This window comes from Euphorbia lathyris, chromosome 8 (assembly GCF_963576675.1).
Source record: "Euphorbia lathyris chromosome 8, ddEupLath1.1, whole genome shotgun sequence".
Lineage (NCBI taxonomy): Eukaryota > Viridiplantae > Streptophyta > Magnoliopsida > Malpighiales > Euphorbiaceae > Euphorbia > Euphorbia lathyris.
Window position 1 is genome coordinate 35,568,675 of NC_088917.1, and position 13,665 is coordinate 35,582,339.

At 38.0% G+C, this 13,665-nt stretch overlaps 1 protein-coding gene across 1 annotated transcript; it reads left to right on the forward strand.

Annotated features, from left to right (window-relative positions):
• The first annotated feature begins 11,887 nt into the window (after positions 1 to 11,887).
• LOC136203922 (transcription factor MYB123-like) lies at positions 11,888 to 12,678 on the forward strand. The gene is made up of 2 exons (XM_065995144.1): positions 11,888 to 12,150; positions 12,249 to 12,678. Exons 1-2 carry the CDS (start codon positions 11,888 to 11,890, stop codon positions 12,676 to 12,678), a joined length of 693 nt encoding a protein of 230 aa, XP_065851216.1.
• Positions 12,679 to 13,665: the final 987 nt, after the last annotated feature.

Genomic DNA, 13,665 nt, shown 5'->3' on the forward strand with positions numbered 1-13,665 from the left:
CAAGTTTATAACGCATTCGCGTGTAAGGTGTATCAAATCTTAACCATTAGTTTAAGCTCTTAAAACTTAAAGTTTAGTTTAGGATAAATAAAGCAATAGTTTAGCATTTATCCAATTTACTAGGTAGAAGCTGAAATTAGGAATGTAAGACTTTCTAGATGGTTGACTTACAAACATCCTCTCTTGATATGGGGCTTTCGGTAATTTTTACTTGGTCAGTTACTGTTAGATCTGTGAGGTATAAATCTTAACCTTATGATTATTTTAATTTCCATTATAGGATTTTAATAAGCTTAGATCTAACGGTGACCAAATTTACTTGGTCGGTCATTGACCAGATAAAAACCACTGGTAAGGCCTTAGATAATTCAACCATCTTAGTATGCAACTCTTTCTGCTTCTTTTCAGACCTTATTCATTAATTACAACTCTTTCTGCTTCTTTTCAGACCTTATTCATTAATTACCCAATTAATTCAATTTTGTATTGGAAGGTGCAGTGCAGTGCATGAGAATTTAGAAATGTTTCTCCATTTGCCTTCACCATGTATTTTGATATATTCTCTACGAATCTTGTCCCCCGCAGCTCTCCAACTTCCTTCCTTGGACGAAAATGGATTTCTTCCCATTTCTCTCTTTCCCTCTCTTACTCGCAGAGACAGAAAAGAATAAGAAAGCAAACTCATTCCATAAAATTTTAATTGTGACTTATTCTTATACCCTGGTTTCTTCAACATGTTATAACTTTGCTTCTAATGTTTTTTTTGGAAGCTGCAAATTTATTTTAACTTATGAAATGATGCAATTTTACTTTTAACGTTGTAAAACAAGTTCAATTTTATCTTACACACCAAAAAATTTGAACTGACTGATTTGACAATTATTTGACTATTGCATCAGATCTTCTAAACATGTTTGTCGATAAACTAAAGTAATTATGTATATTTTGACGGATTGTTTATACCTGTTTTAATAACATGGTAAATATTTTATGCAATTTTTTTTATGATTAACTTGTATATGTGAGACTTAAATGTTGTCATTTCGACATGTTATTTGTAATTATGTTAGTCACATACTAAATATTTTAGACATAATTTACATTTGTAATGTCTTATGTGATAATTGAATAACAAGTTAAAAATCAGTAAAACAATCTGTTTAATTTTTTGTTGGGTAAGAGTAAAATTGATCTTCTTTTACAACTTTAAGAGTAAAATTGCATTATGTCATATGTTAAGGATAAATTGCACTTCCAAAAAGGTTAAGGGAAAATTTTCACCTTATCCTTTTATTCTTGCTAATTCACTACTTAAAACATCCATATGCCGACCTCACTCTAATTTATCTATATATATTTTATAAATCCAATTCTAAAAATAATACAATAATTTTATTAGTTTTTAGTTATAAATTTCTTATAATTTTCATAAATTAAAACTTAATTCAAATATTAAGTTTTTTGAGTTTAAAAGTGAAAAAGAAGATTGTTTTTTTGACAAAAAATTAGTTCAAAAGAGTTAAATAGAAAATAACTAATACTTCATGAGTAAATCTGATTGTAATGCTTTGTCATTAATTAACATTTTTTTTTTGTCTGAGGTAGGACAAAGAAAAAGGATCACTAGTGAACAAGCAATTTTGGTAGTCATTTTAAGATGTGTACCCTAACGTCTCTTAAAGACATGTATCGGCTTCTGAATTACAAACGTCTATTGTAATTGAGCCAGTTTATAATGTGCATAAATTGTATTTCTTGAATTCCAAGTGTGAATTGGGGATCCTATTGTAGAATTTATTCAGAATACATTGCATTGGTTCACGTATCTTAGCGGTTACTCCTCCTAGCGTGGTTTGATCTGAATGTGCTCCTTGCACCCGACATTCTTATTCTTTTCGGATGATGACACGTGTAGGATCATCATAATAGTTGGCATAGAGAGCTGCGATAGGTGCTTCCTCATCTACGTGCTTGGGTTGGGTGATCCTTTTCGTCATGAGTTCCAACGTGGTGAATAATAGGATCCTTATGCCTATACTTGCGATTGGGCTAGTGTCAGGCTAGGCTTTATGTATATGGGCCTAGATAAGGCTTATTGCAGGCTCAAAAAAGGGAAAATTACATAGAAATTCATCTTTTAAAAACTATTTACAACTATGTCAAGTTATAATTTTGGATTATATCAAACTAATAAAATTAGTATTTTTAATATATTTTAAAGATTAGAAGTAATAAATTCGAAGTCTATAATATATTTTCTAGGGTTTATGATTTATGAATTGGAGTCTAAATTTTTTAAATTATGGTGTAAAATCATAATATGTAGAGAATAATGACATATTAAGAATTAAGTTTGGCGATATGACTTAGTTATAATTTTATACTTAATTATGATATTCATGTATTTGACCCCTCAAAAAATCTGTTGCTTTCTTTCCTTTTCCACTTGAGAAAATTACATAGAAATTCATATTTTAAAAATTATTTATAACTATGTCAAGTATAATTTTAGATTATGTCAAACTAGTAAAATCAGTATTTTTAATATATTTTAAGGATTAAAATTTATAAATTAGAAGTTTGTAGTATATTTTTTAGGGTTTATTATTTATAAATTAGAGTCTAGAATTTTTAAATTATAGTGTAAAATCATAATATATAGAGAATAATGACATATTAAGAATTAAATTTGACCATTTCATTTTTGTTTTGCATTTTTCTATTTCTACTTAAAGATTTGGGCCTTTCAGAAAGGATGAATCCTTTCTCTTCCTGAGTCCTCCACTAGAGAGTGTACGGTTCCTTCTCTTGGGCTCTTGGATGGATTCTGGTTTTCGACTTAATTATGACACAAATGTAAATTGTGCAAAAGTAACAAACAATAATAACAACCATTCCATCGTTTGGTTTGCGATATAGAAGCTATCCTTAAATTTATATTCCATAATTGGTAAAATAAAAAATAATAATAATTAAGAATAGCTATTCTATAACCAATATTTTCTTCCATTAAAAAATGACTCTAATTATTTATTTGATGCTAGTCCTAACAAATATTTAATGCTAAAGACCCTTTCAAAATTTCGAAGGGCTGTTGGCATCGGTTTAGTACTTGTAACCGACGCCAATGATTTTATCTAGCATCAGTCTTTTATGAATCCGTCACACATATTTTGCATTGATTTTCACAATAGATGTCGCTACTACGAGGCCAGGAAAGACTTTGTTTGACTAGTAATAGAGAGATCAGAGTTGTAATGGAGAGATTCCCATTGAAATTTCTATGTTTTTCGTGATGAATCGATAGTTTATATGTTTATAAAATTCTGATAGGAAAGAAATATAATAGTAATTTCCTACATAGCCTGCTTGGCATTATAAGAATGTTTAAAAAAGTATTTTAAGAATGTTTGTTTTAAATTTTTTCAGAATTTAATAAAATTAGTGCGTGTTGATTCTATATTCCGGTGTTTAGGTGAAGTCATAATTAAATGTATTATTTGAGGCTTACCGATCTGTTGAAGCATTTATAGGTGAGTAATTGACAGTCCATACATGTTTCCATATACGTGGCCACCTAACACTTATAAAAAAAAAAAGATGGTTTCCGTATCTTAGACAAATAAAACACAATTAAATTAAGGTAAAAAGCATCCTGAGGCCCCTGATCTTTCATTGTTTGGTGCATTAAGCACTCGATCTTTTATTTAGACACATTGAGCCCCTGATCTTTCACCATTTAGTGCATTAAGCCCTCGATGTTTCATTTAGACACATTGAGCCCTTGATCTTTCATATATGGGTGTATTAGGTCCTTCCATAAATCAGTTAATATATAGGTTTATTAAGGACATGTTTGGTGATGTTCTAAAAATAACAAATTCTAAAATAAAAAATATATTATACAAATTAATAAAAATAATTTAAATAAAAAACAAAAAATTTATTTTTTTTTTTTGGTAGAAAAGGAAAAGAAAAACGAATAACAACAAACTACCCAGGAATTAGCCTAGGGAAGCTAACCACAATCCTATCTTCTAAGAGAAGATGAGAGATGAAACTAGGGGAAACAGGAAGGGTAGTAACGCCTAACGTCCCTTCATGGCCCGCCGCCGCCAAGCGATCAGCAACACGATTCTGCTCTCTAAAAATGTGTCTGAACTCTACGAACTCAAAGGAGGAGCAAAGCCTTATAATAGCTTTGATGAGGTTGCGACTGTTAAGACCCATAGAATGATTCTCAGAAATCATTTTGATTGCTTCCAAATTATCAGACTCCACAGAGAGCCTCTTAACACCCAGCCTTTTAGCAAGATTGATTCCAGTAAGAATAGCCCAGAGCTCCGCAGAAAAGGAAGAACCCAACCCTAAATTCTGGGAGAACCCAGAAAGCCAGACGCCCCCTACATCTCTAAGCACACCTCCAGCCGCAATCTTACCGTTACTGAGGCAGGAACCATCAGTATTCAGCTTCACAACCCCCTCTCTTGGCCTGCTCCATCCCACGAGATGGACATCACAACACTGAGAGGCTCTGGCAAGGGACTCTCCTTTGAAACTATCGATAATAGAGAAAAGTTTTTTCGAGAAGAAATCAGCTAAGTTTGTCATAAAAACAGTTTTATCTCCAAAAATCTCCTCGTTTCTCCATTTCCAAACTTGGTGACAGATAATAGCAAAGAAAATGTCACCATGCTCCATGTATGGAAGCAACTTTCCTCTAACACCATCAGAGAACCAGTCGACCTCAGAATGTGCCATGAAGGAAGAGAAAATATGGTGTGGGAGAATTTTCCTCCAAACCTCTTTACTATTAGAGCAATCTCTAAAAGCATGGCACAAAGTCTCAACATGACCTCTGCATCTACTGCAAGCTCCAGAATCAGTCAAGTGCCTTCTGTGCCTATCCGAATTAGTAAGAAGCCTGTCCTTAACACCCAGCCACAGGAAACTCCTAATACGGAAAGGAACTTTAAGGGTCCAAATCGACTTCCACACATCCGAGGGAGGATCAGATCTAAAGAGAGAGAAAGCTTCAAAGGCCGATTTGCAAGAATAAACTCCATTGTTAGTCAGCGCCCAACAGTGCCTATCCAAGTCTTCCTCTTGATTACTCACCTTCACTCCCCGCATTCTAAGGAGAGTCTCAAGGCTAAAGAAAGTATCAAACTTTGACCAGATCCAGTCCCCTTCCGAGTCAACCACATCGGCAATCCTCCAGTTGCGTATATCACTAGGCGGGGGGGGGGGGGGGGGGGGGGGAAGAACACACCTCAATTAACGGTTTATCCCCAATCCAGTTATCAAACCAGAAACTAATGGACTTACCATTCCCCACCTCCAGGCCAACTCCCGAGCAGAACTCATCAAACACAGCACTAAGTCCTTTCCAGAGGAAGGAACAATTAGCAACTCTCTCTTTCGGGCCCCCGAAGATTTTGTCTTTCCGATACTTACCACAAAGGAGGCGAACCCAAAGAGAGGAGGGGTTTTGCCACATACGCCAAAGGAGTTTCATTAATAAAACTTTATTATTGTCCTTTGCTTTCCTAATACCCAGACCCCCAGAATCTTTAGGCTGGCAAACCTCACTCCAAGGCACAAGATGGATCTTCCTGCCCTCCGCAGCTTCCCCCCACAGGAACCTACGGTTAATCTTGTCAAGATCATTAAGCACAGGATCCGGAAGCTTACAAGCCTGCATGATGTGATTGGGAGCAGCACAATTAACAGATTGAATTAACGTGAGGCGGCCAGCGAGAGACAGAGTCTTGGCTTTCCAAGTGGCACACTTCGAATTAGCTTTATCCAAAGTCTCTTTGAAGGAGCCTTTAGACACACGCTCACTATGGAGGGGAACGCCCAGATACTTCCCAAGAGAATCAGTAAGAGGAATACTTGAGAGATCACTTAATCTCTTACAGACTCTCTGATTCATATTCTTAGAGCACATCATCCTAGATTTCTGGATATTAAGCTTCTGCCCAGAGGCCGAACAAAAACAATCCAGAATATCCATAATGACTCTCAACTGCTCCTCATTACCCTCAAGAAAGATAAGGACATCATCTGCAAAGAATAAGTGAGTCACCTGGGGACAGAAGCTGTTGATCGCCACAGGGTGGAAACTCCCATTATCAATCGCATCCTGAATCAGGTGAGAGAGCCTCTCCATAGCAATAACAAAAAGGAAAGGGCTCATAGGATCCCCCTGACGGATTCCTCTGCCCGGGGAAAATTCCTCCGACATATCCCCATTGACCATAACTTGAAACACAGGAGAAGAAATACATACCTTAATTAAACTTCTCCAGCTGTCCGGGATTCTAGCTCTCTCAAGGCTCTCCATCAAGAAATCCCAATTAATTCGATCATAGGCCTTCTCTAAATCCAGCTTCAGAGCCACAATGCCTTTCCTCCCCTTCCTAATCTTCATCGTGTGGACCATCTCTTGGGCGATCACCACATTATCCATCATTTGTCTACCAGGCACAAAGCTACCCTGATTCTGACAAATGATCGCAGGAAGAATGCCACGGATTCTATTAGCCACAATCTTTGTAACAGTTTTGTAAAGAACATTACAAAGACTGATAGGTCTCATATGCAAAAAGGAAGAAGGCTTATCAATCTTAGGAATCAGAACCAGGAGGGTTCTATTAACCAGCTCAATATCCTTCGAACCACTGAACACCCCCAAGACAAAATTATAGATGCCTTCCTTCACTACATCCCAATGCTTATGGTAAAAGCCCGCCGGAAGACCATCAATCCCAGGAGCTTTAGAAGCCCCAATGCTGAAGATAGCTTGGTCAATCTCTTTTCGGGAAATAGGTTGAAAGGCCTCCTGACTACAATCCTCACTGATTAAAGGAAATGTAGCAATAGAGTGAGCCCTCTCCAAAAGAACAGGTTCCTCTTTGAACAGCTCTCTGTAGAAATCCAGGGCTAAGTTCCGAATAACCTCATCTTCATAAACCCAATCACCATTAGAATCCTTAATGGCCTCAATTCTATTTCTCTGCCTTCTGATCAGGGTAGAGAGATGGAAGTATTTGGTATTACGATCCCCATCTCTAATCCAGGACTTCCGAGACTTCTGGAACCAAAGGAACTCCTCCTGCCTAAGCACAACCTCCAGCTCCTTCTGAAGGGTTCTGAGGAGGCCCTCAAGGCTATGATCAAACCTCCCCTCCAACCTGCGTTGAATGCCCTCCATCCTCTTTAATAACTTGTTCTTCCTTCTGATAATATGCCCAAACACATTCCTATTCCACCCCTGCACCTTATTCCTGAACCCTTCAGCAGCTTGCAGTACATACGAATGAGGTCTCCAACTCTCATGAACGAACTCTTTAAACTTAGGATGGGACTCCCAAGCTAACTGATACCGGAACGGTCTCTTACCCCTAGGATGCTTACCTCTCAAAAGTCTAAACAAAATAGGACAATGATCCGAATGACGGAACGGGAGGTTCAACACAGAGCACTCGGGGAAGGAAGTTAGAGCTAAAACATTAGCGTAGACTTTGTCCAATCGAACAAAAGTATTATTACGCTTCCAAGTGAATTTATGACCAGAAGCCCCCAGATCGGAAAGCCCACATAAATCCATACTATTCTTGTGATGCAGACAGCGATTAACATAATGATTGGATCCCCCTCTCTGATCACTCATAAAGGCGATATCATTGAAGTCACCCGCCACAAACCAGGGCTCCGAAATGCTGACACTCATAGAATAGAGAACCTCCCAGAGCCGTTTTCGATTAGACAAGATAGGGTCAGCATACACAAGGGTAATAAAAAAGGAAGTATTTCCGGAAATACTCACTTTACAATGAATGAACTGCTTATCCATGCTAAGAATATCAAAATGAATCCGATCTGGCCTCCAAAAAAGCCAAATCCCCCCAGCCCGGCCAGTTGCCTCCGATCTAACACAGTGCCAGTTCTTAAACTTCTTAACCACCTCATCTGCTTTCTCACCACTAATCTTAGTTTCCAAAAGAGCAAAACAAGATGGATTAAACTGCTTAATAAGATCATTAATATGGATACGGGTAGCCTTGCTAGCCGCACCCCTAACATTCCAAAATAACAAATCCATAGAAAGGAGGACAACTGACCACACCCCTACCCTAAGCTAGGTATTTACTAGGGGCTCCTGAGAGCCTTACCGAGGTACCCCCGGGCCCCCTCTTATCTGGAAACGCCAAAGTGTTAAGGCCACTTTTTTGTTTTCCTTTAAGCTTTTTCATATTAGTTTTGTTAACTCCCATAGATTTCCCAATCCCAGGATCAATACCATGAACAGGAATACTAACCTCATTTGAATTCTTCATCCTTCTAGCTGCAAGGGTCAGGGTCCCCCCCTGGGCTTCATCCTTAGAGACAAAAAGCGGGTTCACAGATTCAACCACCTTCTCGACTGGATCTACAGACTCTAATCCTGGAATACTCTCATCCATATGATTCTCATCTTGGTCTGACTCTTGAACTTCCTCAATCATCAGGGCCCCAAATCTGGACCCAGGCAAGGCTACTGAAGAAACCCCAGCCTCCTTTCTAGCTTTGAGGACAGGCTTCTCCTTGACATTTGGAATAACAGTAGCTTTAGGAGAAAGGGACTTAGAATTTGTGTTGATATCAGGAGGACGATTGTGAACCACTGCATGTTGATTCCTACGTCTAGCGGGCCTCTTTGCCACCATCCAGGGACCAAAGTTCCCTTCATACCCCTGGTTCCCTCCAGTAATCCGCACACTACTCTCAACCCTCTCTATAACAACCCTCTCCCTTTTAGGGCAACCCTCCTGAGAATGACCATACATGCCACAATCATAACAGATGTTATGTAAACCTTCATACTCAATAAAGAACACTTTATCCTGAACACAGAACTTAGAAAGTAAAGGTTTAGCCAGATCAACATCTATACATACCCTAGCAAACTTACCCCTAATGGCCCCAATTGTAGTCTTGTCCACATGGTGGACCTTACCAACCAAACCTCCTATTTTACTCAGAAAGTTTTCACTGTAGTACTCAATGGGAAGGCCCGGGAATCTTACCCAAGTCAAGATCCTGTTAACCGAACAGTCGTGAGGATTAAAATTAGGAACCCAAGGCCTTAAGGCCAAAACATGATTGGAAATGATATATGGGCCTCCCTTGATAACCGAATTATAATCCTCAACCCTAGTAAATTTAATGACATAGTAGTCATTTTCCAGGTCAGTAATACTGACTTTACCTTTCCTTGCCCACTGCGCTTGTATTCTTTGGGCAAAATAGTTAAAACTAATTCGCTTACCCAGGACAGTAACAATCAAAGACACCTTCCACTTCTCTCTAAGCTCACGCTTCTCTGCAGCGGAAAGTCTAATGACCGGACAGAGAGGATCCTCCTGGCCATTATCTTCCTCATCAGAATCCGAGAACATATCATCAGAATCTCCCACCATTAAAACTTCCTCTAAAACCGGCTCTTCCTCAGCCACCCCCATGACCGTGTCCTTCCAAGAGTTTTTACCAATCTCGCTCATCTGAACCCTACGTCTGGGGGAGACCGTCTTCCCATGAGCTACTCCTACAACACCCACCCTTCCCGAATTATTAGAAACATCCAGACCCGAGGCAGCCTGCCTCCCCGTCGTAGCCCCTGCCTGCCCCTCACAGCCCGGAGGAGAGGATCCCGTGCAAGGCACTGCGCCGACAGCCCCAGCCCACTGCCCGACCGAGGAGCCGGCAGCGCCTGGGCAGTGCCCGGCACTATCGGCGCATAGCCCTGCGCCAGGCACCCCCGGCCCCACTTCTCCCCTCGAGATTGGGGGAGCCTTGCCCCCGGCATCAGAAAACCCAGCCGCCCGTATCTCCCATTGATCCGCACCCAGCCGCGACAACCTTGTCGAATCTGCCGCCTGTGGATCGCAAAGATCCGTCCCCAGCCGCACGGGCGGCGCCCGCGAGAACCCTGCCGACGCACCATCCATGCCCACGAGATCCCTACCGACGCCCCTGGATTCCCCTGCCTCCACCCCGCCAAGCGCCCCGCCCCGATCTACACCAGGTGCACGCTCGCCGCCAACAAAACTTGCCTCACCCTTCTCGCCCCAAACCACCAGGCCACCGCCCCCTTCCTTGCCGCAAATCCCCTCCAGATCCGACCCCCCCTCGCCGGCCACAGCCCCCCTCTCCCTAGATCTATCCCTAACACGCTTTACCATGAACCCTAGCCGAGAGAGAGAGAGAGAGAGGAGATAGATCTAAAAGAGAGAAAAAGATCTAAAAGAGAGAAAAAGATATAAAAGAGAGAAATAGATCTGAGAGAGAGAGGATAGATCTAAAAGAGAGAAAAAAGATCTAAAAGAGAGAAATAGATCTGAGAGAGAGAAGATAGATCTCAAAATTCTCCATCTTCATAAAAATTCTTCACCATGACAACAGATCTGAGAGAGAGAAGCCAGATCTGAAAAAGAGAAGATAGATCTAAAAGAGAAAGAAAGATCTAAAAGAGAAGAGATAGATCTCAAAACTCTCAATCTTCATAAAAATTCTTCACCATGACAACAGATCAAAAAAAAACAAAAAATTTATTAAACACAATAAAACCTTCTTTTTCGATAATTATGTTCTAAAAATAAAAATAATGTTAAAATTGAAGCACATTTTGTGGAAATAAGAAGGGTAATTTTATCAAGGGTAAATAATTTATTAGTCCCCTAGTTTTTATCTAACGCACTGTTTAGTCCCCTTATTTTGAAAAACACATTTTAAGATCCCTATCTTTTACCAATATTAACCCTGTGGTCCTTTTATCTATTTTTTTTTATTTTTAACCTACACATCTTAGCTTTTAGGACAACCATAGTACAATACAAGTTGACCATGTTACTCTTTTATTTTATAATGTTACATATTACATTACATTATGATAAACAATTTATTTGTCCCCTAGTTTTTACCTAACACAGTGTTTAGTCTCCCTATTTTGAAAAACACGTTATAAGGTCCCTAACATTTATCAATATTAACCCTTTGATCATTTTGTATAGTTTTTTCGACATGTAATCGTTATATTTTAGCATAAACGGATATACAGTATATAAAATAACAGAGTAACATGGTCAACTTGTATTATACTGTGGTTGTCCTAAAAGCTAATATATGTTCGGTTACAAATCTAAAAAAATAGATAAAAGGACCACAAGGTTAATATTGGCAAAAGATATGGACTTAAAATGTGTTTTTCAAAATAGAGAACTAAATAATACGTTAGGTAAAAACTAGGAGACTAATAAATTATTTACCCTTAGTTTATTAACTCTTCCTAATTAAGTTTTTATACCTAATCGAATAATGTAATTAATTCAATATTGACCATGTTACTCTTTTATTTTATATATGTCTATTTATGCTAAAATATAACGGTTATGAGTCTAAAAAAATTAGACAAAAGGACCAAAAGGTTAATATTTGCAAAAGATAGAGACCTTAAAATGCGTTTTTCAAAATAGGAGGACTAAACAGTGTGTTAGGTAAAAACCAGGGGACTAATAAATTATTTATCCTTTTATTCACACCAAACATGCCCTTAATAAACCTATATATTAATTGATTTATGGAAGGACCTAATACACCCATATATGAAAGATCAAGGGCTCAATGTGTCTAAATGAAAGATCGGGGGCTTAATGTACCAAATAGTGAAAGATCATGGGCTCAATGTGTCTAAATAAAAGATCGAGGGCTTAATGCACCAAACAATGAAAGATCAGGGGCCTCACCATGCTTTTTGCCTTAAATTAATTAATAGAAGGTTTTGATTTCCCACTTATAAATGCATGGACATGTGTAGAATTGTATCATTAAAAAGAGTATAGGGATGGGGAGGAGTCCATGTTGCTCAAAGGAAGGAGTGAACAGAGGAGCATGGACATCAATTGAAGATAAAACTCTTATTGCTTATATTAATGCTAATGGTGAAGGTCAATGGAGGTATCTTCCAAAGAGAGCTGGTCTTAATAGATGTGGTAAGAGTTGCAGACTTAGATGGTTGAATTATCTCAGACCTGATATCAAAAGAGGTAATATTTCTCACGATGAAGAACAACTCATTATTAGACTCCATAATCTTCTTGGCAACAGGTATTCTTTCTCTTTCTTTCTTATATTGTCTTTATCGTTCTTAGAGAACGGTAGATTTACCTCTTACGTATGAGATAATAACATGTATGGAAATGCAGATGGTCTTTAATAGCTGGAAGGCTACCTGGACGAACAGACAATGAAATCAAGAACTATTGGAATACAACTTTGGGAAAGAAAGTTGAATCCAAAAACAGTAACCATCCAACTCAGAGACTCGGAAAGCTAACTACTGAACCATCGAACTCGGCACAGACAAGCCAAGTGATCCGCACCCGAGCCAGTAGGTGCACCAAAGTAATAATCCCATTTCAGAATCAAACTGCCACACAGCTTTCCTCTTCATCCCCAAATCATCACTCAGATTTCTTCAATCTGGGGGATTATGATCAGAATTTGGAGAATAATCATATGTCCTTGCCTTTGATCAATGATTGGATGACAAGTGTTAATAGTGTTCTTGAAGATAATGCCATTTTGGACTTGGATTCTCTTGTATCTTTGCTGGACTCCGACGAATGGCCTTGACTGTCACTTCTTTCTTACAACATTGCTAGCTAGGATAAGATCAAAATTATTAAATTCTGTCAATAAATAACATATGTTTCAGGTGTTTTTAATTAGTGAGTCAAATGTATGTTTATTTGTAAATATGAAATACCATCCATGTATGCCTTTTATACATTTATGTTATTGATGCTTATTTTTTTTTTTATTAAGCCTTTAATATTTTATTTAGATATATTACCTCTCCGGTCTTTTATTTTTTGGTGATATTAAGTTTCCGATAATAAAAAAATTCAGCTTGAATTTAAAACTCGTTTAACAAAGTATTATTCATTTAGTCTGTGTTTGAAATTTTTATTTTTCATCGTTTGAAAATAGTTTCTTTATATAAAACTATAAAAACAATAATTCAAACCGTAAAAAATATAATCTCAAACACATATGAAATGAATAACACATTTTTAAATGAATCGGATTAATTTGGTAAACAATACCTTAATATAACTAAAAATAAATGCTCAGAAATTTAATGCGTCTAAATAAAATATCATTAACTTAATGAACAAAACGAAATCAAAGACCTCTAGAGAAAGATCATTGTGCCTCTCATAAAAGGTCCCAAATTGTTCTCCACATCCCATGAACAAAAAAATACAAGTCAACGAAAGGGTTACATGATGCAAAGCCAAACGAATTCTAATGGGCAAAGAATTTGAGCATAATCTCCACACACGAAAGAAAAAAGTTTGACTTCAGGCAAAACCAAGCTCCCAAAGATTTCTCCAACTGACCTCGGTAGTTCGAAGACAATGACTACTTAACAAAAGATAGTATATATCCTGTTAGAAGAATAAACTCCATCTTTAGTAACGTGTCATATCAATCGATCCTCTATTAGGCTTGCCAAGATAACCATATTACAAGTAACAATGGCCTCCTTAGGTTGGAAGATTTACCTGAATTTTCCTATATCTTAGACTTAAACAACCCATGACAAGATATATGAAA